General features: G+C 37.9%; 1 protein-coding gene across 1 annotated transcript in view; it reads left to right on the top strand.

The window, feature by feature from the left end:
* ITGA2 (integrin subunit alpha 2) overlaps nt 1–27357 on the top strand; it is a 106402-nt gene that overhangs the window by 53240 nt on the left and 25805 nt on the right. Inside the window, exons 5-17 of the mRNA XM_061129812.1 lie at nt 343–457; nt 618–745; nt 3562–3710; nt 8268–8418; nt 8699–8864; nt 11069–11145; nt 14105–14243; nt 15112–15257; nt 16715–16858; nt 18644–18847; nt 19563–19699; nt 21248–21387; nt 26389–26540. Of these exons, the coding sequence (XP_060985795.1) occupies nt 343–457; nt 618–745; nt 3562–3710; nt 8268–8418; nt 8699–8864; nt 11069–11145; nt 14105–14243; nt 15112–15257; nt 16715–16858; nt 18644–18847; nt 19563–19699; nt 21248–21387; nt 26389–26540 (1848 nt within the window). The remainder of the gene's footprint in view (nt 1–342; nt 458–617; nt 746–3561; nt 3711–8267; nt 8419–8698; nt 8865–11068; nt 11146–14104; nt 14244–15111; nt 15258–16714; nt 16859–18643; nt 18848–19562; nt 19700–21247; nt 21388–26388; nt 26541–27357) is intronic.

Below are 27357 nucleotides of genomic sequence, written 5' to 3'. Positions count from 1 at the left end.
CAAAAAATGAACTTGGCCCCTTTTTTCTCCTGGTTGTTCTCTGGAAGGACAGCACCCCTCTTCTCTCATTTGGTGGGTGACCTGATGGGCTCCTCCCTGCACTGACAGTCCCAGTGTCCCTGTCCCCGAGACACGTGCCACCGGGGACAGCACATCTGCCACCCTCTCCTCCCCCTCTGTGGGCTCCAGTGCACTTTCCCTCAAAGGCGTTGTTGACCTGTTAGTTTCAAGAGCTGATGATTCCTAGTGTCTTAGAAGAGAAATGATTCCTGAGCATCACAAATGGCGAGGTGGAAGGTTAACATTTCCAATGTGTTTTGTCATTGTTCTCATCTTTTGAAGACCTGTGGTCCCCTGTGGGCACAGCAGTGCGGAAGTCAGTATTACACAACTGGGGTGTGCTCTGATGTCAGTCCCGATTTTCAGTTGCGGACCAGCTTTGCGCCTGCAGTTCAGAGTAAGTGATGAATGTGCCAAGGGTCTGAGCAATGCCTTACTTTAAAAGAGGGGAAATTGTATCAGCAAGTGCCATTCTCTTTTACTCTGTCTCATTTTCACGTGGATGTGACTTTTGTCTTACCTATGGAAATATGTTTCTTTTATCATTTCCTATGTAGCCTGCCCTTCCTTCATAGATGTTGTGGTTGTATGTGATGAATCAAACAGTATTTATCCCTGGGATGCAGTAAAGAACTTTTTGGAAAAATTTGTACAAGGCCTAGATATAGGCCCCACAAAGACACAGGTATGGACATCCTTTATATAGACCCTAACCCACAGCTTTCTTTCTAAGAAAATATTACTAGAGATGAAGTCTTCATCTTTGCATTTGTCCAATCCCCATATTAAAGGCATTTCATGGTAATCTTGAAAGTTAATTGAAATTTGTGCCACGTTGAGTTATTCTATCGTAACTTTGCCTAATGCTGGTCTTTAAGCATGGGTTCCTATTTCTGACACAGGCATCGGATATGTGATATAGCTTCTTAATTTATCTTTCGTTGCTGATTTTTTCTTCCACTAACTCATGCACTAATCAATACATTTAAAAATCCATAATGTAGTTTTTTACACGCACTTGGACTAATAATGATAACTTTCTCGTTTTACTGGTGAAAAAATTATCTTTGAATTCTAGGATTTTTATAAATAAGTTCAGACAGCATATTTCTGTCGTAACTCAGTTGACAAAGAATCTGCCTGCGATGCAGGAGACCCCCGTTCAATTCCTGGGATGGGAAGTTCCTCTGGAGAAGGGATCGGCTACCCACTCCAGTATTCTTGGGCTTCCCTTGTGGCTCAGCTGGTAAAGAGTCTGCCTGCAACGTGGGAAACCTGGGTTCAGTCCCTGGGTTGGGAAGATCCCCTGGAGAAAGGAAAGACTACCCACTCCAGTATTCTGGCCTAGAGAATTCCATGGACTGTATAGTCTATGGGGTCACAATAACTGAGCGACTTTCGCTTCAGTATCATAGTCGAGGCTAAACTTCCATTTTTTACAGAAGTCCTTTCAGTAGTTTTGTGTAACTTTATGTTTTAAAGAGTCTTTGGTTTTCTTTCTTCCTGTGGTGAAAGAAAGTGAAGTCTCTCAGTTGCGTCCGACTCTTTGCGACCCCATGGACTGTAGCCTCCCAGGCTCCTCCATCCATGGCATTTTCCAGGCAAGAATACTGGAGTGTGTTGCCATTTCCTTCTCCAGGGGATCTTCCCGACCCAGGGATCAAACCTGGGTCTCCCGCATTGTAGGCAGACGGTTTACCATCTGAGCCACCAGGGAAGTCCTTTGGTTGCCTTCCTATGGTAGGCAACCAAAATTAAGGAGCAGAAAGGTCCTGCTTTTATAACACTGAATAGCATTTTTAAAGTTTTGGGTTATTTCTTTCTTTCTTGTTGGATCTGCCATTTTCTGGGTCATCCTGGTTGTAGGAAAACATTGAACCAATATCAACAGGAACCAGTTCACAGAGTTACCAGTTCCTGTGTTTCATCTGATGCTCCAGGGCCCAACAGTTATTGGAACACTTTTCCCTAAATGCTTTGCGGTTCTCTATATTAAAATTTGCCTTTCTGTATCTCTGTACAGTATTGTAAAATACCATTGCATGTTTTCCCCATTCACATTGCTTTTCAATACCAAGAGGATATTAATATCTGTCAAAACTTTGAAGATTTCACTGTGGGCTTTCACTGAAAATTCTGTTAAATAAGACTAAGTATCATACTGGTTTCTAGAGAACATCACTGTTAAAGCCCCTCATAAGAGAAGTTTTCATCTATATCTGTTTATTTTCTGTCTCTAAATGAATTACCCCTGTAATGAGACTTACTGTGTTTACTAGTTTCCATGGGGAATTCCTGACCTTCCTCTTCTATCTTGCAACCCCTATGCATCTTCTTCATCTCTAAAGGTGATTTTACTCAGCATCTTTTCTTCGAACCTAAATGTGACCTTTCTGTAAGCCCTAATCTACCACATCTTCTCTTGCACCTTCCTCCCTCTCACACAGAAGTTGTGGGGCTGTGTCAGGGGTCACCACTCTCTTCCTCTCAGCTTAGATTTTGAGATTCTTAGAGTTATTTTTGATCCTTTCCTCTCTCTCTCAAGTCTTACATCTTACCTTGAAGAGAGGAGTTCAACAATATCATATTTTTTTGGTCGTTTTCCCAGGAAGGCTGGTTAACTGCCTTCCTGGCAAAAGTAGCTGATTGATCTCAGAAATCCAGGTCTTGCCCTATCCACCTTCCTTACACACTGGCCTCTATTTTCAGCAACTCTTTTACCACTGATTCCCTTATAACCACTTCCTATTCTGGAAGCCCCAAATCCTAGGCATAGAGAGTGATCTCAGTGCTGAGTACAAGGACATTAACCAAAGTGTTTGACCTCCTTGATCTAAAGGATTCTGGTATGTGCTCAAACGTCTTGTTCAGAAGTTGTCCTACCTCTCGGTTCTTCCAAATAAGACTCTCCAGTGGCATTCTCCCTGAAGACCAGAAATGTCCTGTCCCAAACACACATATAGCAGCTTCCTTTCTAACGTCTGTGATGAAGGAAATCCAGCACAGTGAAAACATTTATGCTGACTGCATTGATTAGCAGTCACTTTTCTTAGTATTCAACTATACTTCTTTGTTTATTAGATAATTATCCTCAATTGATGAGATGTTATGTTCCATCTATGATTGCTTGTAATGGTTAACATGTATATATCCTTTTGTAACTAGAAAGTCTATTTAAATCTTCCTGTTATGAACTTTATTCTACTATTCATCCATATGGCAGTGCTTTAAAAGCTGCAGCTATTATTCTTGAGAACCATATGGCACATAAATGGCACATTATCATGCTTGTCAATAAGTCCCACTGCTGTACACTGATGACCTCTGACAGGGAAGTTATCCTATTGGAAGAAAAATAATTATTCTTAAGAAAAAAGTTGGAAATGATTCCCTTAAGCTATCAGCCTGTGTATAAATGCACTTCTGATTTTTATTGTATTGGTTACATAGGAATGATTTATAACAATGACAAACCTGTAATAAACTTCTTTTCTCTTAAAGATGGGGTTAATTCAATATGCCAATAATCCAAGAGTTGTGTTTAACCTGAATACTTTTAAATCCAAAGATGAAATGATTAAAGCAACATCGCAGACATTCCAATATGGTGGAGACCTTACAAATACCTTCAAAGCAATTCAGTATGCACGGTAAGTTATGATGCTAATAGGTCAATATGTTGATAAAATAGAAGTGCTCATAAGTAAGAAAAGACAAAGAAAAATATAAAATATATGGCACATGCATACTCAGTTGCTCAGTTGTGTCCAACTCTTTGCAACCCCATGGACTGTAGCCTACTAGGCTCCTCTGTCCATGGGATTCTCCAGGCAAGAATACTGGAGTGGGTTGCCATTTCCTCCTCCAGGGTATCTTCCCAACCCAGGGATTGAACCCACGTCTCTTGCATCTCCTGCACTGGCAGGCAGATTCTTTACTACTGCACCACGTGGGAAACCCAAATATGTAATACCTACACTTAAATCAGAACTAGTAGAATAGACAAGTCTGAACATTCTTTTACTTGAACACTTTGAGAAGGCAGAAAGGAATAAAATTTTTAAATCTTTGATTTCTGTGACTTTTGTAAGATTTTTAATATTTTATATGAAGTAAATAAAATGAAATTAAAAGACCTTGGGTTAAGTTGGAAATGGAGCAATCTGCAATTGTTTATTACTATTTATTAGGACCCACAAACAACTTGAGGTAGTGGGACACTTCAACCAAGTTAAGAAGGGCCGTAGAATCTTAAGTGTTAATGACATAGGAGTCTGAATTGAAGGACTCATTCGGCTAACTACTATCTGGGGCAATTTCATAACTATATAACACTCCTAATTCTTAGCTCAGTGTCTCTATCTTCTTAGCACTGCTGACCTTCATCTTCACTCTGATTTGATCAGATACCTTTACCAAAAAGGTGCTAAACATTCTCATATTGTTTAAAAAATATAAATGAGAACAGTAAGTTCATCTTCCTTTAAACCTACTTTTTGCCCTTTGCCATCTGGTTGTGCCTTCCTTCCACTGCCATAATCCCTTAAAAGAAGAATCTATGTTCCTTCCTTCATATCCTTGAAACATATGACTCTGCCACCCTGTAAATGTGGTTTTGCCTCAAGCCTCATCCTCTTTAGCTTCCCTTATCATTTGACAATAATGAGCATGCAGTGCTATTTCTACCCCAGATGCCTTGACACCACACACTTCCAGAAAACCTGCTAACTTTTGTCAACAAGTTTGCCTCTTCATTGGCTTCTTTTCTAGTTTTTCTTCACTAAACAGTCCTTTCGCAACCCTTTTTTTCTTAGGTGTTGTGTCTACTCTCAGGTTACATGAGCCATCAGCCCTGCCTGGCTTACCCCACAGCTATGTCGTCAGCCCTGACCTCTCTCTCGGAATTCACACGGGTGTCCAGCTGATGCTTATTTGAAGTGTTGGCTCACTTGTCAAACTGAGTACATCTTAAACTGGCCCTGTGCTTTTCCCTTCCCCTCCTCGTGACTCTGCCATTTTGATTCATTGTCCACCTTTTCCCTTCGTTATTCAGACTGTAAACTTAATGGTTTTTTTTTATTCTTTCTACTCCTCTTTAGGTCACATATCTGGCCAGTCACCACATCTTGTCCTTTCTATTTCTGAATTTCCTGTAATATCTGTCCTTTCTTTTTTCAGTACATTCTGTGTTCTAGTTGCTGCTTCTGTCAACTGCTGACTCTCCCCATATGTCTCAAGAGTAGATTCCCTACAAGAGAAGATATGATTGGTTTGGCTCATTTTTTTTGTGTCCCCATTAAGCTGTGCTTTGGAGTCCAGCTACCTCATCGGCTGCTGGCCGACAGCTATTATGCAAAGTACCCTTCTTGGTTCAGTAAAGCAGGCTGAGGGGAGGACTTAAGATGACATAGAAAAATGGCCTCCTAGGAGTTAGAAACAGTAAAGAGCCTTTATTTTTAGAAGGGAATGTGGGTGTGGCATTTTTCCCTGGAAAGAGCCTAGGGGCCTGGCAAGCTTCCTTCTTAAGGAGAATAGGCACTTTCTGAGAAAATGGGACTCATGTGGCTTTTATGATCTTTTCAAAACTTTGTTTTTCTCCTTGTCATCCCTCTCTCACCATTATTTTCCAAGCTAACAGGAGTCTTTCCATTGTGAGGAGAACCACCTAACTTTTTACTCATTCATTCCAGAATTTAATTACATCTAATTCTTTTTCTTCTTCTTTCTCCTCTTTCTTGATCTGTTTCTTTACAACACCAAATAGAATTCTGATACTCCTTCAGTGAAAGTTTCCATTTTCTATTGATCTAATTTGATTTGGTGCCTAAAGTTACAATTTATTGTTCCAAGCCCTGCAGATAATCATAAGCTTCCCAGGTGACGCTAGTGGTAAAGAACCTACCTGCCCATGCAGGAGATAATAAGAGACTTGGGTTCAATCCCTGGGTCGGGAAGATCCTCTGGAGAAGGGAATGGCAACCCACTCCAGTTTTCTTGCTTAGAGAATCCCATGGACAGAGGAGCCCATAGACAGGCTACATTCCATAGGGTCGCAAAGAGTCGGACTTGGCCAAAGCAACTTAACACACACACACAGGTCATCAAAACTAAACGAGGCATAGTTTCTACTCTCGGCCAACTTATAATCAGACATGAGCTCTACTATATGTCATAAAGAGTATAATTCACTTAAGAAATTACTTGATGTGAGTATAAGAATTCAAATTTGGTTGAGAAATAGAAATAGGAACTATTTTTGAATATTTCTATATTCTGCTATATAGAATACAGAAAAGCTTTAGGAAATAAACTGATATTCTCAGTTTTAAACAAGTTGAATTAAAGAACTCCATACATTTTCAGGTGAAAATATTCAGTGCATTGAATACACAAACTTGAAGATGGGAGGGATGAATGGAAGCAAATATAGACCTTAAATTCTCATCATGTAAGTGGTGGTGGTAAACCTATATGATGACACCAGAAAGAATGTGCAACAAGACAATCCAATAGACAGGAAAAAAATTATTGGACACCTGGCTAACCAAAAGCTGAATCCCTGCTTGTTGAATTGAAACAAATTTCGGCTGATGACCAGTTTAAATCTAAGAAAATGAAACAACTAAAGGACTATGAGAAAACTTGGCTGATGAAAGATAAAAGTCTTATAGATAAAGCCCTTTTAAAATGACAGGTCAAATATAAAAGACACAGACACAAAAAGTAACGGATTTGATTATACAAAAATATAAAATTTCTGCACAGTATTAATATCACTAAAATTTTAAAAATGATTAATGAGCTGAAAAAGTTATTTACAACATATATGACAAAGGGTAATTTTCTTTATAAACAAATTTTACTGATCTGGAAAATGATGAAAAACAAAAACGAGCAAATGTAAAGAAAAATCGAGAGTTCATGATAAAAGAAATATAAATGGCTAATAAACATAAAAATACTCATCATTCTTCATAGTTAAAAAGTACATAATAAAACAACAATAATATATTATTTAGTATCCCAGATTAAAAGTTAATTGTCCTCATTGTTAGAGAAAGGAGATGGGGAAAATTGCATTCTTGTACACTGATGGCAGTATAAATTGGAAGAAGTTTGAAGAACAATTTAGTACTATATTTATCAAAATTTGAAATGTGTAAATCCTTTGTCCAAATAATTTCAGTGCCAATATTTTATCCTACTGATGCATTTGAAAAAGTATGCCAAGATATATACACAAGGACATTCATTATAGCATTATTTATAAAACCAAAAATGGCCTAAATGCATAATAATGGGGAGTTGATTAAATAAACTATGGTTCCTCAAAGCAATGAAATATTACATAGCCATTAAAAAAGGAGAGTTCTAAACTAGTGATTACCACTGGAGTGGTGGGGGTGCAATATAAAGGTGGGGGAGTGGGAGGCACAAATTATTGGGTATAAGACAGGCTCAAGGATGTAATACAACAAGGAGAATATAGTCAATATTTTATAATAACTGTAAATGGAAACTTACCTCTAAAATTGTATAAAATGAGCATTTTTTAAATGAAAATTTAGAAATCAATTAAACACCAAAAGGAGAGTTCTATATGTGCTGATCTCCATCAAAATGAAAAACCACTGTATAGAATATGTCCCCATATAAAAGTTTAAGGAGTAAATTTTGCATATATGCTCTATATGCAACATTTTCTAGAAGGAAACAAACTGATAATAGTGACCTTTGAAATAGTGGCTTGATGTAAAATTTTTGTTTTATAGCTTTCAAAATGCTTTAGATTTCTTTTACTGCATATATTTATTACTTTTAAAAATGCAATTTGTTATTGGAAAAATGCAGATCCAATGAGTAAAATTTATGACAAAAATGAATTATCTTTGCTCTGTTGATTAGTATTAATAAGTTTAATTTTCTTAGCAGAGGATAATTCTAAGGATTCCTGATGTGAATACACATACCCACACACTCTGAAAACCATGGGAGCTATTTTTAATGCCAAGTGAGATTTACATTCTTGTATGTGTTTCTACAAATTACAAATATAATATAGTTAAAATATCACCAGAACTGATAGATCAATTCTAAGTCGCAATAGGTTATATTCAAAGAAGTCAGTTTCATAGTTACTTTTCTAACCAGAGGTCCATGTATTATCTTTATCCATCAATAGTGAGTTTTTATTTTATCTGCCACAGAGATACCGCTTATTCAACGGCTGCTGGTGGACGACCAGGTGCCACAAAAGTTATGGTGGTTGTAACTGATGGTGAATCCCATGATGGTTCAAAGTTGAAAGCTGTGATTGATCAATGTAACAAAGACAATATACTGAGGTTTGGCATAGCAGTAAGTGGCTTTTCTTTATACTGGTCTTTCAGTTCATAGGGAAATATTCCTTTAAGACTATACTTTCTAATTGCCTGTTCATAGCTTCATATAAAAGAATGTTTTTACTCTACCTCAGCATCTTACTGACTTTGAGTCCTGCCAACCAACAGGATATGGAAGTGTTGCTGGTTTTACTTCTCCAAAAGGCCTATGTATTAAAAAAATAGTCTAGAAAATATTAACAGGAAAAGTGAAGAACAGCACTGATGGCCGTCTCCTCTCTTCCTCTGTTTTCAAGGTTCTTGGGTACTTAAACAGAAACGCCCTGGATACTAAAAATCTAATAAAAGAAATTAAAGCAATTGCCAGTATTCCAACAGAAAGACACTTTTTCAATGTCTCTGATGAAGCAGATCTATTAGAAAAGGCTGGGACAATAGGAGAACAAATTTTCAGCATTGAAGGTAAAAGAACTCCTTCTCAGAATTTTCTTTCAAAAACTTTTTTCAAGGATACAAACTTATGGTTACCAGCATATAAGGGGAACAGAAGGGATAAATTGGGGGATTGGGACTAACATATACACACTACTGTCTATAAAATAGACAATAAAGACCTACTGTATAGCACAGGGAACTCTACTCAATACTCTGTAATAGCCTATCTGGGAAAAGAATCTAAAAAAGAGTACATATCTATATAATTAAATCACTTCGCTGTACAGCAGAAACTAACATTATAATCAACTATACTCCAATAAAAATTTAAAAAATAAAAAAGTAAAATGTTCTTTAAAAACCTTAAAAAATTCTTTATTACCACATGCTCTTTTAATTAATTGACTTCCCTTGTGGCTCAGCTGGTAAAGAATCCGCCTGCAATAGGAGAGACCTGGGTTCGATCCCTTGGTTGGGAAGATCCCCTGGAGAAGGGAAAGGCTACTTACTCCAGTATTCTGGCCTGGAGAATTCCATGGACTGTATAGTCCATGGGGTCGCAAAGAGTCGGACACAACTGAGCAACTTTCACTTCACATATACCTTATACAAAGCGAACTCATAAATAGCATCAATAAGAAAAATAAAGAATGATGAATACATAGCTTATAAAGTAAAGTAAGTAAAGTAAAGCTGCTCAGTAGGTAGGCTCCTCAGTCCATGGAATTTTCCAGGCAAGAGTACTGGAGTGGGTTGCCATTTCCTTCTCCAGGGGATCTTCCCAACCCAGGGGTCGAAACTGGGTCTCCCGCATTCCAGGCAGATGCTTTACCATCTAAGCCACCAGGGAAGCCCCATACAAATGGTCAATAAACAAAGGAAAATGTTCCCAATTTTTAATTATTTTAAAATTTAAATTACATCAATGTTTCTTTGTGCCTAAAAGACAACAAAGATTAGTAATGTTTAATCTTAGGGAGATTATGGATAAGCACAGAAGCTCATACACTATTGATAAGATTATAAATTGTATAATCTTTGGGAGCAGCAATGTAGTACAATCTATTATAATCATAAATAGTTTTACCTTTTTATACTGCTTCCATAATTTACACTGAAATTCTTAAATTTGTTTGCAGTAAGTATGTATACTTTTTAGGTTAGAAAAATACAGTGAAGATTTTTAATAGTTCAGATTTTGAGGAAACATTTACCAGATATATAATAATTTACTTCTGTGGCTGGGGAGGTCTAGTCACTGTAGAAATATCATATGTTTAAGACCTCGCTATAAGGAGGACTAGAAAACAATTCCCAGTTGGTAAAAAGTCCCACATGACCCAAATCCTAGTTCCTGATGGTTAACCCAAATAACTCTCAGCAATGGAGTGAATATTTTATTGAGCATCTGCTATGATCAAAGGGAATGCATAGATTAAGTATTAATCCTTATAGTCAAATCTTTATCTCCTGATAGATTAAGTATTAATCCTTATAGTCAAATCTTTATCTCCTGATTATCCATGAGAAGCATCTATCCAAACATTTTTATTCTTCTCTACATTAATGTGACAGTCCACAAACTTTCCTTTTTGTGAAGATTAGTGAAATGTAACCACTTTGGCTGCCCTATATGGAAAAAGAGTTCTAAATGAGTCTTAGGGTGCTAGTGTCAGAGGTAAGCACATATGCAGAACTTGGACCAACCTCCAAATTGGTAACATTCCTACTCAATCTTGAATCCTGGTTCCTGAAGCCGAATCCAAATATCTGTCAACACAGTCTTCACCACAGATCAATTGCCTGGCTCCTCTAACTATATCTGAGATATATGTGCATTTATTAGTACCAATATTTAAAAACTAAAAATTCAGTTAGGTCTTTAGCAAGTAACAATCATTTTAAAAAAGAAAAAAGATAATCGTGTCAGTTTTCATCTTACCTCATCCCCTATGTTGAGTGTTTCTTGATATCAGGAATTTCATAGTATACCAAAAAATACATTAATGCACAATCAAGATTAATGCCAACTTCAGATACTACCTGGGAAGCATTGTGGGTTTCTGCATGTGTTAGAACACTTCCCTAAAGATTCCTCCCTCTCAGAATCTGGCAGCTCTGTACTTTTGAGTAGACATCAGAACCATGGATATGTGTGTAGGCACCCGTATTTGAAACTTTGATTTAAAATTGGTAACAGTGATATAATTTTTGAAACTGCTATTTCCCAGGTACAGTTCAAGGAGGAGACAACTTCCAAATGGAAATGTCACAAGTGGGATTCAGCGCGGAATACTCCCCTCAAAATGTGTGTATATCAGATAACTTCCAGGCATGCTGTCATTTGCCTTGACACTTCTGGACCCAGTAGCCTTGTCCTGAAATGGGAAAAACAGCCATCTAGTGATCAGCAGTTCTCACTCCTAGTCACGGTCGTTTAGATTCTTTGTGCTGCTGGCTTATCATCTAAAAACCAGAGGTTAATAATGCCTTCCCTACCCTATTTTACAGGGATTTTTTTAATGGAAAAAAATGATAATATACAAGAAAGCCTTTGAGTGCTCCAGGGGACAGGCAATATATTAACTCAAGGTATTATTACTGTAGGAATTTTCTTTATATCAATCAACTGCTGGAAAAGTTTATTTAAAACACAAACTCTTACTGTCATGGTTGAATTCTGAGTTATTTGAATATCTGTTTTTTAACAGCAGAGACAGAAAAATAGTTGAAAAAGTAAGGAGTTAGGGAAAGAGTGAGACGGGACATCTTAGCTCAGGGAAGTCCATTCTTTCTCGGAGACATCCATCTCACAGGTCTCTGATTCTAATCCTACTCAGGATATGAGTGCAACAATAGTAAAAGTGAAAGAGGCAGAGACAGGTAACCCTGGGAAATACTCAGGGAATAGGATTTGACTAGCTGAATAAAGGCCCAGGGTCAGGTTTTTTTGTTTGTTTTTTTGTAGAATAAAAGGTGCTAATGTTTTCTGGATCACCAATCGTTAAGAGATGCTCCTAAAAGTTATGGGTCTTTCCCTCAGAAAAAATGTCAGTGAACCCACACAAAGAATTTTTCACACAATTTCCTGAAATTTTGTATAGTCCCTGAAGCCCCTTCCTGCACCCAGATTTCAGAGTCCAGGATTTATGACAATCATTCACATAATTTCATGGTCTCTTGTCTTCAGAATGGGACACATTTATTTCCCTATTTTTTTTTTAATGGCTTTGTATTTTTCATTCCAAAATCATACCTTGAAAACCATAATGGAGAAGAATATGGAAAATAATGTCTATATAATGGGATCACTTTGCTGTACAGCAGAAATTAATATGATGTTGTAAGTCAAATATACTTCAAGAAAATACATTTTAAACAATAACAGCAAAACCCCAAAGTTGTATCTCTATTTTCTAAGATCAAAAACTTGTAAATAAGGACTTCCCTGGTGGTCCAGTGGTTAAGAATACTCCTTGCAATGCAGAGGACATGAGTTCAATCCCTGATCAGGGAACTAATATCTCACTTGTCCTGGAGCAGCTAAGCCCACCCACCACAACTAGAGAGCCCGAATGCCACAGCTAGAGAGTTTGCGTGAAGCAGCCAAAGATCTAGCCACAACTCGACCTAACACAGCCAAAATAAATAAAATAATTAACTAATTAGTTAATCAGTTGATTAATTAATTTTTTAAAAAATTTAAAAACAAGTCCCATCCTGACCATCTGCTTCCTGCGATGACTTACAGCTTTGAATATTCAGATTGGGTTTTGAGCCAATCCTGAGTGGCCTGTCCTCTTTGGGCCTCCCCACTGGTGCTGACCAATGGCTGTTTTTCTTCCCATAGATGAAATATCATATCTTCAATTGCTTTCTGTAGCTGTGCCATTCGCAAATAGATGGGATAGGAGAGAGAGGAACGTTTGAGAAGGAGTTAAGAAAGAGGGAAGGGACTTCTCTGGTGGTCCAGTGGTTAAGAATTTGCCTTCCAGGGCAGGGGATGTGGATTCAATCCCTGGTTGAGGAACTTAGACCACACATGCCACAGGGCAGCTAAGCCTGTGCACCACAACTAGCGAGAACCACACACTGCAATGAAGACCCAGCACCACCAAAAAACAAATAAAGTGTTTAAAAGGAGAAAGAGGAAGGAAGTTGAAGATAAATCAGGTCAGAAGAGGGCCACCACATGGGTCTAGGGGAACAGTGCCCACCTCTCTTCCTCTGGCAGCAGCACTTCCTGTTTCTTGGGCGTGTCTCATAGCCCAGAGCTCTTCTTAGGAACACGTTAGGCCAGAGGCTCCCTTCTTGACGCCTTTCTAAAGGCTTACAACTGTTCAGCATTTGCAGATGTGCGCCTTTGCATGGAAATTGGAAGATGGCTATGTGCCCCTCCTGTACTGTAGTACAGATTTATCTTTAAAATGTGTTGTACTAAACAAAGCCCAAAGTAATATAGCCCATGGGAAGGCTTCTTTTCCAGCACAAAATGTATCAAAACAATTTGGAGATATATCAACATACAATCTGTTAAAAAACCAAAATTCAGCTGAGTGAATCTGAAGATCTAATTGGCTTTATTCAATGATTCATGGGATTCTCTCATAACTCAGTTGGTAAAGAATCTGCCTGCAATGCTGGAGACCTAGGTTTGATCCCTGGGTCGGGAAGATCCCCTGGAGAAGGAAATGGCAACCCACTCCAGTATTCTTGCCTGGAAGATCCCATGGACAAAGGAGCCTGGCAGTCTACAGTCCATGGGGTTGTAAGAGACGTACATGACTTAGCGACTAAACCACCACCATGATTCATGAATTGGGCAGCATTTCATTAAGCAAACAGAAAGATGCTCTAAGGGGCTGTAGAAAATGGAAGGCTTTTATGGGCAGGAGGGGAAATGGTCAGACTGTTTCAGGCACAGTCACCTGCACATAGGGGACAGAAGGGGCCTCTCAGGTGATTACCTCACTAGTGCTGACCAGGGAATTCCAAAGTGACATTTAAGACGACCTTCCTGGGAGAGGTTGAAGTTGCAGTTAGGTTAGGTATGGTCTGGGTTTGATGATGTAGACTTGGCACAGGTGATTCCATTTTTGACCTGTTGTCTCTCTTTTCTAAGCAATTCATGTATATTTTGCTTCATCATGCTTAGTTTTTTTTTTTCTTCTTCTTTAAATTTAGACCATTTGTTTTGATGTTTTGTCCACCCGACACTCTTATGCCTTACAGGTGCTTTAAGGCTTCTCATTTTTCAATTATTGTAGAATATTCTGATGCTGGGTGCAGTAGGAGCTTACGACTGGAGTGGGACTGTGGTCCAGAAGACACTTCATGGACATCTGATCTTTTCTAAACAAGCGTTTGAACAAATTCTGCAAGACAGAAATCACAGTTCATATTTAGGTAAGACCTACCAGCACTTGGCTCAGCACATTTAAGTTGCTTCCTTTAAACTAGTCTCTTGTTGAATTTCAGGATCAGTTCAGCAAAGCACTTGAGCTGTCATCTAATTACACATATTTCAGCTGCCTCTTTGCCAGTCAGGTCTTAGCCCATAACTACTTAATGAAACACTGCATGTTAGACTTGTTAATCTCTTCTGGTTGTTCCAGCAGTTGTTAATCCTGGGGCATGACTGTTTCTCCAAAATAGAAATAGTATGTAAAAGTCAAAACCATAAGTGGTAGTCTTACCAATGTTTTTGTTCATGTAATAGGTAGTCACCAATTTTGAGCACCTACTATGGGGCAGTCCCTGAGTTGGCTATTCTATCTACATAATATTTAAATACTTCCAACTATCCTTTGAAGGGAGTACTACTATCCTCATTTTATCTTTCCGAAGAGGTTAATTACTTGCTCAAAGATAAAAAACTTAACAGGTGGCAAGTCCAAACTTTGAACCGGAGACTGACACCAAAGCCTATGTTCTTCCCACTGTGCAGATTTCCACCTTTTAAATTCATTTAGTTATTCATTCTCAAATATTTGTTGAGTGTCAGATTCACAAGGAGCTGGTGAGGACAATGCAGAATCTAGGGTCAGCTTTATGGGGACATGTTCCACCTCCACAGGGCAGAGTTTCCGGCCAAAGCGCACAAGCAGTTCATCTTAGAAAAAGGAGGAGGATGTGACCTTCATGTTATACTCAGGAGCATGAGCAGCCGTGTGTCACTCTAACAAAATGGACCTCTGATCATCTCTGCTAGCTTCACAAGCTTATCTGGCCAAGATATTCAACAGTACCTACTCTGTAACCCCTTCTCTCCTAGGTTACTCTGTGGCTTCAATTTCTACTGGGAACAGTGTCCACTTTGTTGCTGGTGCTCCTCGAGCAAATTATACTGGCCAGATAGTGCTATACAGTGTTAATGAGAATGGCAATGTCACAGTTATTCAATCTCACAGAGGTGACCAGGTAAATTTCATTGTTTAAGCAGGTGAAATTAATTTCATGGACAACCGGGACTTGTGGGAAGGGAGGAGTTAGTAGAAATGGAAACTAACATTTATTGAGTGCCCACCCTGTAGCTGCCTCTGTGGTTTGTGTTTACTTGAATATTCCTCAAGTATTCACAACAATACTGAGATCTACCATCCCCTGTTGACTAGCTGCTGAGAGTTTAACTACCTAAGGCTACATAGCTTTCATGGGGTTGAGTTGTCATTAAAGCCCAATGATGACAGACACCTAACCACTGCTTTGTAGGCAAGCTCCAACGGGAACCGAGGATCTGGAGAAGGAACAAGTAGACAGAGAGAGCAGTATCGCATTAGACTGAGCTACGACATCGGGGCCTGTAAAGGTGTCCGTGGCTCTGACACTTCTAAATGTCAAAAAGTTGGACATTTCTAAAAGTAAAGCAGCTCTCTGTCACTTTTTTCTGATGTGTGGCAGTTTGGTAGTGAGGACCAGTGACGCCTCCCAGTCATGGTCCTTGAGAACAAAAGTCAGCCTATAGAGTCCTATTTTCTTGCTAAGTAGTTTTGACTCCTGAGCTTAGCACATATTTGAAATGCACATCACTGTACTCCAACGACCAACAGAAAATTTTCTTCCTTAAATCAGAGAAACTGATTATCTACAGATTTCCCTTCTCTGGGATTAAATATGATTCACTGTCTATATGGGTTTTCCTGGAGGAAGAAGATCTGAGTCTTTGACTTCCTTGACCACAAATCCACTGTGGTCATACAATTTCCTCCTCTTTAGTATTTTAAAGTTTATGGTCTTTCCTGGTGGCTCAGACAGTAAAGAATCCTCCTGCAATATGGGAGACCTGGGTTCTATCTTTGGGTCAGGAAAATCCCCTGGAGAAGGGGATGGCAACCCACTCCAGTATTTTTGCCTGGAGAATCCCATGGACAGGGGAGTCTGATGGGCTACAGTCCATGGGGTTGGACATGACTGAGTGACTAACACTTTCACTTTCTATTATGTTTTATCACAGAAGTCCTGTTATTTGTTCAACCTCCCTCTTCCCTGCCAGCCTTTGTCTACAACATCTCATAAAGCTTCTAAGTGTCCCTTAAGTGTGGTCTTTTACCCACCAGCATCAGAAATACCTGGAGTGCTTACTTAAAATACTGTTTTCTTGATTGCCCAATAGACATTGCATCAGAATCTCTGGAAATGGCTCTTGGGAATCTGTATTTTACAGGTGCTTTTTTGGTGATTTTTGTGCACCCTAAGTGCTAAGAAGCAAGTGTTAGATTGTGACACAAACAGAGAGAAGGGGTGATGTTATCTATCTTTATGTTCCTAGCACCTTACAGGCAACAGATGCTCAATTTTTGCTTGTTGAATGAGTAAATAAGTTTAGTGTAATACTAAGAGTAGAAGAATCCTGGTGTTGATATGCTTTATTCCTCCAGATTGGCTCCTATTTTGGTAGTGTGCTGTGTGCAGTCGATGTGAATAAGGACACCATTACAGATGTGCTCTTGGTAGGTGCGCCAATGTACATGAATGACCTAAAGAAAGAGGAAGGAAGAGTCTACCTGTTTACTATCACAAAGGTAAAAAAGAATTATTAAACTGATTTCCTTTGATTTGCTTTAGTATTGATAAATAAAAGTGAATCTTCATTTTTACAGATTAAAGAATGTTTATTATTGAATAAAATTATGGCTTATATTTCATTTTAAGGATGTCACCATTAAGTTACAGTTTTAAAAATCACATTGAAAAGCATAACCTAGAACTTAATGTATAATGTCCTGCCATCTTCCACAGGAGGTCTTTGAATACATATCTTCTTTACAAATAAAGTTATTATAAATGCATGTTGTTTTTTGAAATACATACACACATGGATATACATCTGTGTATTTCCCAAATATCTCATTCAATTACTCTTCTTTGCTATAAAGATATAATAATAACAACGCAAAGCTGCTTTGTTGACATTTTACAATGGTAAGGACAAATTGTACCAGGCACTCTAGAAGTAGCCATATAATCCTATACGATTTCTACATTAGTTTGTCAGAAAATTCCATTGCTTGGTGTAACATTTATGTATATATCCAAATCTTGGGAATTCCAGTTCTTGCACATAGAACTGAGCATACTCTAACAGGGAAAAGCCTAGTTTTTCCAACTTATAGACTTAAATCTCTAAATCCATGCACATAATTATAGTTAGCTTAGTGAAACCTGAAAAGAAAACTAAAATTAAAGGCACAGATTGACATAGAAGATTAGATGGCTAGATAAGGAAAGGATGGAAAAAGAGAAGCTGATATTAATGTAGTAAATGTTATATTTAACTGTTGCAATATTTTGTCCTACATTATTTATTTAAATTAATATAACAACAAAAAATAACAGTTAGCCCTTAAACAGAAGCAATTAAAACAATTTTAAAGCATATAAAGAAAGTGTAATTAAGTATTTAATAAGGGAAGAGCATATCTACTCGTTTGAAAATTTAACAAATCCCCAACTTCTTAAATGTTTCTTGCTAGTCAGATATTCTGAATATTATTAATTGCTAAAGGTGAAATGATCTTTCAGGATTTTACCAGACTCAGTAATAAATTAATTTCTGTAGGATTATTATAGAGGAGAAAGAATCAAAACAGACTCAGTTTCATGGCTGAAGAGCATTGCTTTCTTATGAAGTCATGAAATAGTTCCATTCTTGATTTCAAAATCTGCAACAACAAAAAAAAAAAGAGCCCACAATTGTATCTTTTTCAGGAAAATGTCTTTTCTTTGGCAGAAATATTCAGTGTTTTATATAATGGAATATTAACAATCTCATCTTTCACTTCCTATACCATTATAATTATGCCACTGTTGTTCAATAGCTTTTAAGTAAAAGACTACATTAAGATATTGTGTTTTATTTGTTTCTACCTTAATTTTATTGTAGAGTTTAGTAGATTTTTACCAGAAATTTTTTAAATCAAAAAATTTTGAAAACAGATGAGTGAAGATCCTAATATTAAGGGGAAAAAAGACAAAGAAATGGACACTCTTATGTAGGTTGTGCAGCCAGCCTACATAAAAGAATTGCTTCTTTTCACCTTGGTTTATGAGCAGATAGCCTATGACCTTATTTTCAGTATGGCACAGTGATTCATTTGTACATAGGTTGGTATGTAGATAGATAGATTCTTTTCCAGATTCTTTTCCTTTTTAGGTAACTAAAACTGTTGAATATAATTCCTTGTGCCATACAATACGTCCTTGGTTATCTATTTTATACCTATATTTATACTACTATAAATATATAGTAGTATATATTTATTAATGTAAGGTTGGCTTTAATTGTCCCCCTTTTCCCTCTCTGCAAGGGCATTTTGAATTGGCACCAATTTCTGGAAGGCCCCAAGGGTCTTGAAAATGCTCGATTTGGTTCAGCAATTGCAGCTCTTTCAGACATCAACATGGATGGCTTTAATGACGTGATTGTTGGTTCACCTTTGGAAAATCAGAACTCTGGAGCTGTGTACATCTACAACGGTCATGAGGGCATGATTCGCTTGAGGTATTCTCAGGTAATCCATAGTTTTATAGTAGTTTGTTTACATGTGAGTGAGTTACATTGTGTTAGAGCTAAAGAGTATTATGTGGACCATCCAATCCATCCCTCTTACTTTATAACTTAATTCACTTATTCATCAGATACTTAGTGAACCCATACTGTGTGTCAAGCCCTGTCTAGACTCTGGGAATACTGTAAAGAACAGGACAGTCAAAATTGTGCTTTGTATGGATCTTTCATTCTTGTGAAGGAGACAGAGGGAAAGAAGATAAGTAAGAAAAGTATTCCAGAGAGTAGTAAATGATAAAGAATTTAAAAAAAACTAAAATATGGAATAAATTTTCAGGGCTAGGAGGTATCAAGTATTTGAGTGAGTGACCAAGAAAGCCTCACTGAGAAGCAGCTTTTGAGTAAAGATCTGAAGGAAATGAGCTAGGAGAGGAATCAGGACCCAAACCTGCATCAGTTCCTTCTCCAGTTCGCTGATCTCTCACTGCTTTGTGCTGGCTTGTTGCTTTATGTGAGAGATTCATGCTGTTTGCTTTGATGAAAATGTGGCTGCAAGAATAATAATCAGATCAGATGAGCTATGAAAAATCAATGGAGTTCTGTGGAGAATAAAACAATCTGAGAAATGGCCATAGAAAGAATATACCAGGGCAATGTAGATGCTTTTTTCTGTTTCAGTTGTCACAAGCTATAATTTCATCTCAAACTTGCTCTTTTAGAAAATCTTGGGGTCCGACAGAGCCTTTAGTAGCCACCTCCAGTACTTTGGGAGATCCCTGGATGGCTATGGAGATTTAAATGGCGATTCCATCACCGATGTGTCCGTGGGGGCCTTTGGACAGGTCGTTCAGCTCTGGTGAGTCATTGAGAGCCAGACACAAACTAGTTAACGAACACATGGCCTGCTAAGTAGAGCAGATTGCTTTGCTAGTATTGTGAAAATGTCACAGGCATTATATAACACTCTAAGACATTTGTATGTCATAGTTTGCATAGAGGAAGGAGTATGTTTTTCCTGGTAGGAAAAAAAAAATACTTGCTTAACATTAGAAACAAGTCTCTCTCCTCTTTAAATGAACAGAAAAAGTGTATTGAGAAGATAAAGCTCTTGAAATGGTATTAAGGATATTTCTGAGTATTATCTTTTTATTACCTCAACTTGTAGAAAAGAATTCTCATGAGAATGCTCTAAAAATACTGAATACCAAGGCCACACAAGTGAAGTACAACTTCTCCTGTGGTTAAAAGGTATCTTTTACAATTATTAGTCATAAACAAGAAGCCATTATTTAGGTTTAGCTGACCTCTCATTGACCTTAGGAGGAGTTGAAGAGCAGGGGGGGACAATAAGGGATTCAAGAGCCAAGTGAGTAAGGGTAAAAATAAATATATTGGGCTGGTGAAGGAATGGAACCAGAAAGAAACAGAATTCTATCAGGAGTCTCCAAGAAATTATAGTTCAGTTATCCATTCATGTCTGTTGAAAAATATGCTTTAAATGTCCAAGTATGTGAAGAACAGAAAGAAATTGGGTATTGAGTAAATCACACTCTGAGTTCAATGAAACTATTTACCGTATCTCACTTGTGCTTTTAAAGGATGAAATGCATTGTTTTTCGTGCATCATTTTTCTTTCAGCGCACGACAGGCAGGTTCTTAGTTTCTCCACCAGAGACTGAACCTGTGCCCCTTGAAGTGGAAGCACGGAGCCTTAACCACTGGACCACTGAGAAGTTCCTTAGTGCGGAGGTCCCCAATCACTAGTCCATGTTAGAAACCAGGCCACACAGCAGGAGGTGAGCAGATGAGGCTTCATCTGCCACCCCGTTACTGGTGTGAACCATCTCCCACCCCTCTGCAGTCCGTGAAAAAATTGTTTTCCACGAAACCAGTTCCTGCTGCCAAAAAAGTTGGGGACCACTGCCTTAGTGCATCATTTTAATGAAATCTTCATGTGGAAGAAATAAAATTCACATGTGATATTTAAGGCTTTGAAAAAAAGAAAATATATTTACTAAATAAAATACAGTTAAGAGTAGCATTAGAAAAATACAAGGTGTGATGACATAATTATATGGCTGCTTTGGAAGCAGTTTTGTAAGAAATCATACCTTTCAGTGAACTTCCCCCTGTGGCCACCTTGGTAGACTTCATGCGTGGTAGGCCATATACTTCCTGTACTGTGACATTCCCTTTTAAAATAGCCATGATGGCCAAACTTTTTTCTTTGAAGGTGAGTTTGATTCATCTAAAAAGTCAAGACACAAGGAGTCAAATCCATGTTTTGAGGGGAGCAGTTAAGCTAGGTTAATGCTGTTTTGTGGTCACATTCCTACAAGGTGCTAAGACTAGTTTTTCTGGGTAGCTTCCTGAGAATAATTTTTTTTAAACATTGGTCTTTCAGGTCACAGAGCATTGCTGATGTATCTGTAGATGCTTCATTCACACCAAAAAAAATCACTTTGCTCAACAAAAATGCTGAGATAAAACTTAAACTCTGCTTCAGTGCTAAGTTTAGACCTACTAATCAAAACAATCAAGTGGGTGAGTAAACATGAAATAATCTGCACAAGAGATAGGTTTGCTTATAGAGTTTCAGTCCTGATTTAAACTATGCTTGGGATGTGGAAACCAAAAGAAACAAGGGTCTTGCAGACACTTGAATTGCCATATATTTGAGGTGCCTGAGAATGGTTAATTAGGTGTGGAAGGTGTTTTAGATCTTCCTCTGTCATCCTTAGAAGGTCACATTCTGCTGCAGAAAGTCATGAAATCAATGACATAATTGTGGCCTCTTCTAGTCTATCCTTTAAGTTTCTCTTACCCATACATTCCTAACAGAAAACCATGGGCACATGCAAATTACATTGAACTTGAGTCTGTATTAGTTGAGTCCACGGTGAGTTGGCTATGCCATAATAGAGTGTGTTCAGTATGAGGATAAAATATTTCTATTCTTGAAAGTTTAAGAAGCATGAAATAATGAGAGAGAAAGTATAAAACAATGTATAATTTGTGCCCAGAGTTTTATATTTTCTAAATAATCCATTATGTGAACCAAGAACTTTCAGATGTATAAGCTGGATTCAGAAAAGGCAGAGGAACTAGAGGTCAAATTGCCAACATCCACTGGATCACAGAGAAAGCAAGGGAATTCCAGAAAAGCATCTACTTCAGCTTCATTGACTACACTGAAGCCTTTGACTGTGTGGATTACAACAAACTGGAAAATTCTTAAAGAGATGGGAATACCAGACCACCTTACCTGCCTCCTGCAAAACCTGTATGCAGGTCAAGAAGCAACAGTTAGAACCTTACATGGAACAACTCACTGGTTCAAAATTGGGAAAGGAGTATGTCAAGGCTGTATATTGTCACCCTGCTTATTTAACTTCTATGCAGAGTACATCATGTGGAAGGCCAAGTCGGATGAATCACAAGCTGGAATCAAGATTGTAGGGAGAAATATCAACAACCTCAAATATGCAGATAATACCACTTTAATGGCGGAAAACAAAGAGGAACCTAAAGAGCATCTTGATGAAGGTGAAAGAGGAGAGTGAAAAAGCTGGCTTGAAACTCAACATTCAAACAATGAAGATCATGGCATCTGGTCCCATCACTTCATGGCAAATAGATGGGGAAACAGTGGAAGATTTTATTTTCTTGGGCTCCAAATTCACTGCAGATGGTGACTACAGCCATGAAATTAAAAGATGCCTGCTCCTTGGAAGAAAAGCTATGACCAACCTAGACAACATATTAAAAAGCAGATATGTCACTTTGCCAACAAAGATCCATATAGTCAAAGCTGTGGTTTTTCCAGTAGTCATGTACAGATGTGAGAGCTGGACCATAATGAAGACTGAGCACCAAAGAATTGATGCTTTTGAACTGTGATGCTGAAGAAGACTCTTGAGAGTCCCTTAGACAGCAAAGAGATGAAACCAGTGAATCCTAAAGGAAATAAACCCTGAATAGTCATTGGAAGGACTGATGCTGAAGCTGAAACTCCAATATTTTGGTCGCCTGATGCAAAGAGCTGACTCATTGGAAAAGACCCTGATGCTGGGAAAGAGTGAAAGCAGGAGGAGAAGGGGGCGACAGAGGACGAGATGGCTGGATGACATCACCAACTCAATGGACATGAGTTTGAGCAATCTCAGGGAGATAGCGAAGGATAGAGGAACCTCGTGTGCTACAGTCCATGAGGTTGCAAAGAGTTGGACATGACTTAGTGACTGAACAATAACAACAAATAATCCAGTGAAGTGAGGGAAAGTCTGAGAGTAAGGAAGACTGTGGGCAGTCTTACTCTCTCTAGATTGGTCCAGTTGTCTTTGGCATCCTGGCTGAGGTCCTACAATTCCCTGAAGTCTTTCTAACCACTGCATTTTACCTCCATCTCTCCTGCTCCAGTTATCTCAGTTCCTTCAATATGTAACCATTGATTTTTAGCACTTAATCCAATACTACTTTCTTTCATTTGCTGCTGTTTCGTGGGTCCTCGTCCTTTTCATCAGATTTTTTTAAATTGAAGTGTAGTTGAATAACAATGTTATGTTACTTACTGTTGTATAGCAAAGTGACTCAGTTATGCATACATACCCTCTCTATCAGATTTTGGCTCTAATTTTCAGAAACCTGTAGTTCCTTGTTATTCAGTCATTCAGGCATGTCTGAGTGTTTGTAACCCGATGGACTGCAACACGCCAGGCCTCCCTGTCCATCACCAATTCCCGGAGCTTGCTCAAACTCATGTCCATTGAGTCGATGATACCATCCAACCATCTTGCCCTCTGTTGTCCCCTTCTCCTCCTGCCTTCAATCTTTCCCAGCATCAAAGTCTTCCCTAATAAGTCGACTCTTTGCTTCAGGTGGCTAAAGTATTGGAGTTTCAGCTTCAGCATCAGTCCTTTTAGTGAATATTCAGGGTTGATTTCTGTTAGGATTGACTACAGCTATTTTATTAGGTGGTGAACAAATTAACTTAAAGGGTAAAAATATAGAGGCACATTGTCACGATTCATAGAAGAAATAAGAAGGCTAGGAACACAAAGTTATATTAATGTCTTAACATGCCTTCCATAGTTCCTATTTTTCATATTCATCTGGCATTTTTCCTTTCAAGTGTTCAAACACTGACCCAGCTCTGAGGAGCACTTTTCACACACCTGCCTTTTAACACATTCATCTGAGTAGCCATGAAAGTTGAGTTGGAAACCATTACTGTCTAAATATGAAATGGCTAGATGGGATGTACAGCATGGTGATTTTTGTTAATAATGCTGTATTGTATACAGTTAGAAGAGACTAGATTTTAAAAGTTCTCACCACACACAAGAAATTGTAACTTTGTGAAGTGATGGATATGTTAACTCACCTTTTTGTGGTAATTGTTTTGCAATGTATAAAATCACTATGTTGTATGCTTTAAACTTACACAATGTTATATGTCGATGATATCTTAATGAAGCTGGAGGAATAAAACATTAAATATAAAAAGTTAATTTGGAAAATCTATTCGTTGGCAGAAATGACAGGTAGGTAACTTCTGCTGTCCCAGAAGCATGGGTTTGTGTCAAGCTTCTTCTCCCAATTTTTGACTGTACTCCACCTCTTCTGTTACCACACACTTGAAAGGCATTTTCTGCTCTCAGAGAATTTTATTCCCTCCCACCTGTTGTCTAGGGTCTCACCATTGGGTACCTTTCCCTTTGAATCCTCTTCTTGATGCATTAGGTCCACATGGTCATGATCCTTCATCACTTACTTGCCTGGCAATAATAGTGTGTGAGACAGAAATCCCATCTCTGTGACTTTGAAAAGTCAATTTACAAAGCATATGACTTCTATTATTTATTGCTTCAGATTCACACTCCAGTTTGAAGTTAATAACATAAAAAGGATTATCATATTGCCTATATAACTATGTATCATTTTGGAAAAAATGAAATATTGTCATTCCACATGCACTAACTTTGTCCTAGCTACCATCTCTTCCCTGCCATTACTTTTCCTTTGTGTTATTTTCACTACTTATTTGTAGTTCTTGATTCCTTTGTATTTTATCTTTGTTAACCTCATGAAGTATTCAGAGCAAGAAAAATTATACATCACTTCTAGTAGGTATTTGAAAGGTCACATATAGAATGCTTTTGGAAGTATAGTTAACCTTTAAACTCTTGGTTCAGTTCAGTTGCTCAGTCATGTCTGATTCTTTGCGACCCCATGGACTGCAGCATGACAGGCCTCCCTGTTCATCACCAACTCCCGGAGTTTACTCAAACTCATGTCCATTGAATCGGTGATGCCATCCAACCATCTCATCCTCTGTCGTTCCCTTCCCCTCCTGCCTTCAATCTTTCCCAGCATCAAGGTCTTTTCCAATGAGTCAGTTCTTCACATCAGGTGGCCAAAGTATTGGAGTTTCAGCTTCAGCATCAGTCCTTCCAATGAATATTCAGGACTCATTTCCTTTAGGATGGACTGGTTGGATCTCCTTGCAGTTGAAGGGACTCACAAGAGTCTTCTCCAATACCACAGTTCAAAAACATCAACTCTTGGAAATAATAAGACAGAATAATCCCAAGTAATGCAGTTGATGCTACTAATAGTATCAGATCTTCTCAGTGTTGGATGGGTAGCCAACAGATTTTATTGAAAGTTCTGATAGTTGGACATTAGCTACTGACATCAGTTTTTATCACATATGTTTCTCATTTCCATTTCCCTATGTTAGTATTATTATCTCTGTTTTATAGATGAAGAAATGGAGGTTCTAGGAGATTAAGAAAATTGCCTAAAGCTTGTCAATGATGAGATTAAGATTCAGAACAAGTCTGTCAAATTCAACACTTGTTATTGCAGTGTAGCATGACTTCCCCCAAGTAAGCTTTTGGAATATGCAAGGCACTGTACATTTCGCCTTAGAATATCTGATTTAATCCTCAAATAACAGTGAATCCTCTAAACTGCATAGAAATAGTAGGAACATGGGGTCTGGTTTCAGAATTACTCAAACTTTACTTCTGACCATGCCCTAGCTGTGTGAGCTGAGGTGAATTATTTTGAAAAACAGAATAATATTTTGTTAATTATCTGAAAATAGGATAATAATATCCATGTTCCAGGTTTATTGTAAAACTTACATAACATATAAGAATGTGTTCAATTGTAGGCCCTCAATAATAATTCCTTTCCTTTTCATGTCACCATGTTATGGACAATGAAATTGTTATTTGGGGAAATAATTTGACCAACTTCATTCAGTAGATTTCCCGGTGGCAAGTCTACTTTTCCTTCCACTGCGTCAAATCACATTTCTTTGAATCACATTTCTCTGTATCCACAGTCAACATACATCATACCAGAGCTGCAGTTACAAATATCACAGGCTAGCCATGGTTCACAGTCCATCAAAAGGAAGACTGGTTTTTGTTTTCTTGTAGTCAGAGATTTAACCCAGTAAGACACGATAAAACAGGAATGCTTTTTCCTTAAAAATGTACTTGTAATGACATTTCTTTATGATTTTTATTATAGCCATTGTGTATAACATCACAATAGATGAAGACCAGTTTTCATCCAGAGTGATGTCCAGGGGGTTATTTAAGGAAAATAATGAAAGGTGCTTGCAGAAGACCATGATAGTAAGTCAAGTGCAGCGCTGTTCTGAGTACATCATCCACATACAGGTGAGCCTCAGAGTCATCTCTTTCATCTCCTTTCTTTTTAAAGACTAATGAATGGTGAAAGCCTGAATTGGAGGCTTATGAGTGAGAAGAACCCTTGCTCTTCTAATTAGTGCTTTTTTTGGTCTATGAATAGGAGTATATTTCCTTTACACTAATCTGTATGGCCACATGCTATTTTATAAGTTAGTTGCATTAAATTTTACTTGGGATGGCAAGTAAAAGGGCTAAAAATAAGATTCTTCAAGAAATCAAAGACAGTGCTTTCTTAAATGTTTAGTAGGAAGGACTTTTAGTTGACAATAAATTTTATATTGACATTTTCATATCAGGAGAATATTTATTTATTTTTAAATGATTGAAAAGAATAACTCTAATTTCCCTTTTCATTTCTGGATTTAAATTGATATAAGTGAAGGATGGTAGATTATGAGGTAAAAATTCTTTGCTCTAATCTTATGCCCTAATTACTACAGTTCACATGGATTTTGAAATTCTCCAAAGTAGAAAAAGTGCTTCTCAGAAGAAAATTTCTAAAAAAGCTTATCTTATAAATTACATGACTATTTCCCCCCAAAAGCCAGGTTATAGTATTTAAAGTATAATTTATTCAGGAAACTATTTTTATAAGAGCTATTTAAGAACTTTTCCTAGACTGTGGTTCTCAAAGTTTAAGATACATAAGAATTGCCAAGGAAATTTTTATAAGATCTGTATGCTGGAAGCCCCCAGCAGAAATTCCCTTTCGATCCAGTGAATGTGTCTAAGGGGCATCCCCAGACATTTCTCAAGTAGATGAATGATACAGAAATCGCATCTC

This window comes from Dama dama, chromosome 25, assembly GCF_033118175.1.
Source record: "Dama dama isolate Ldn47 chromosome 25, ASM3311817v1, whole genome shotgun sequence".
In the NCBI taxonomy this organism is placed as follows: domain Eukaryota; kingdom Metazoa; phylum Chordata; class Mammalia; order Artiodactyla; family Cervidae; genus Dama; species Dama dama.
The sequence above is the reverse complement of the archived record's forward strand: the minus strand, read 5'-3'. Positions and strand labels throughout refer to the sequence as shown.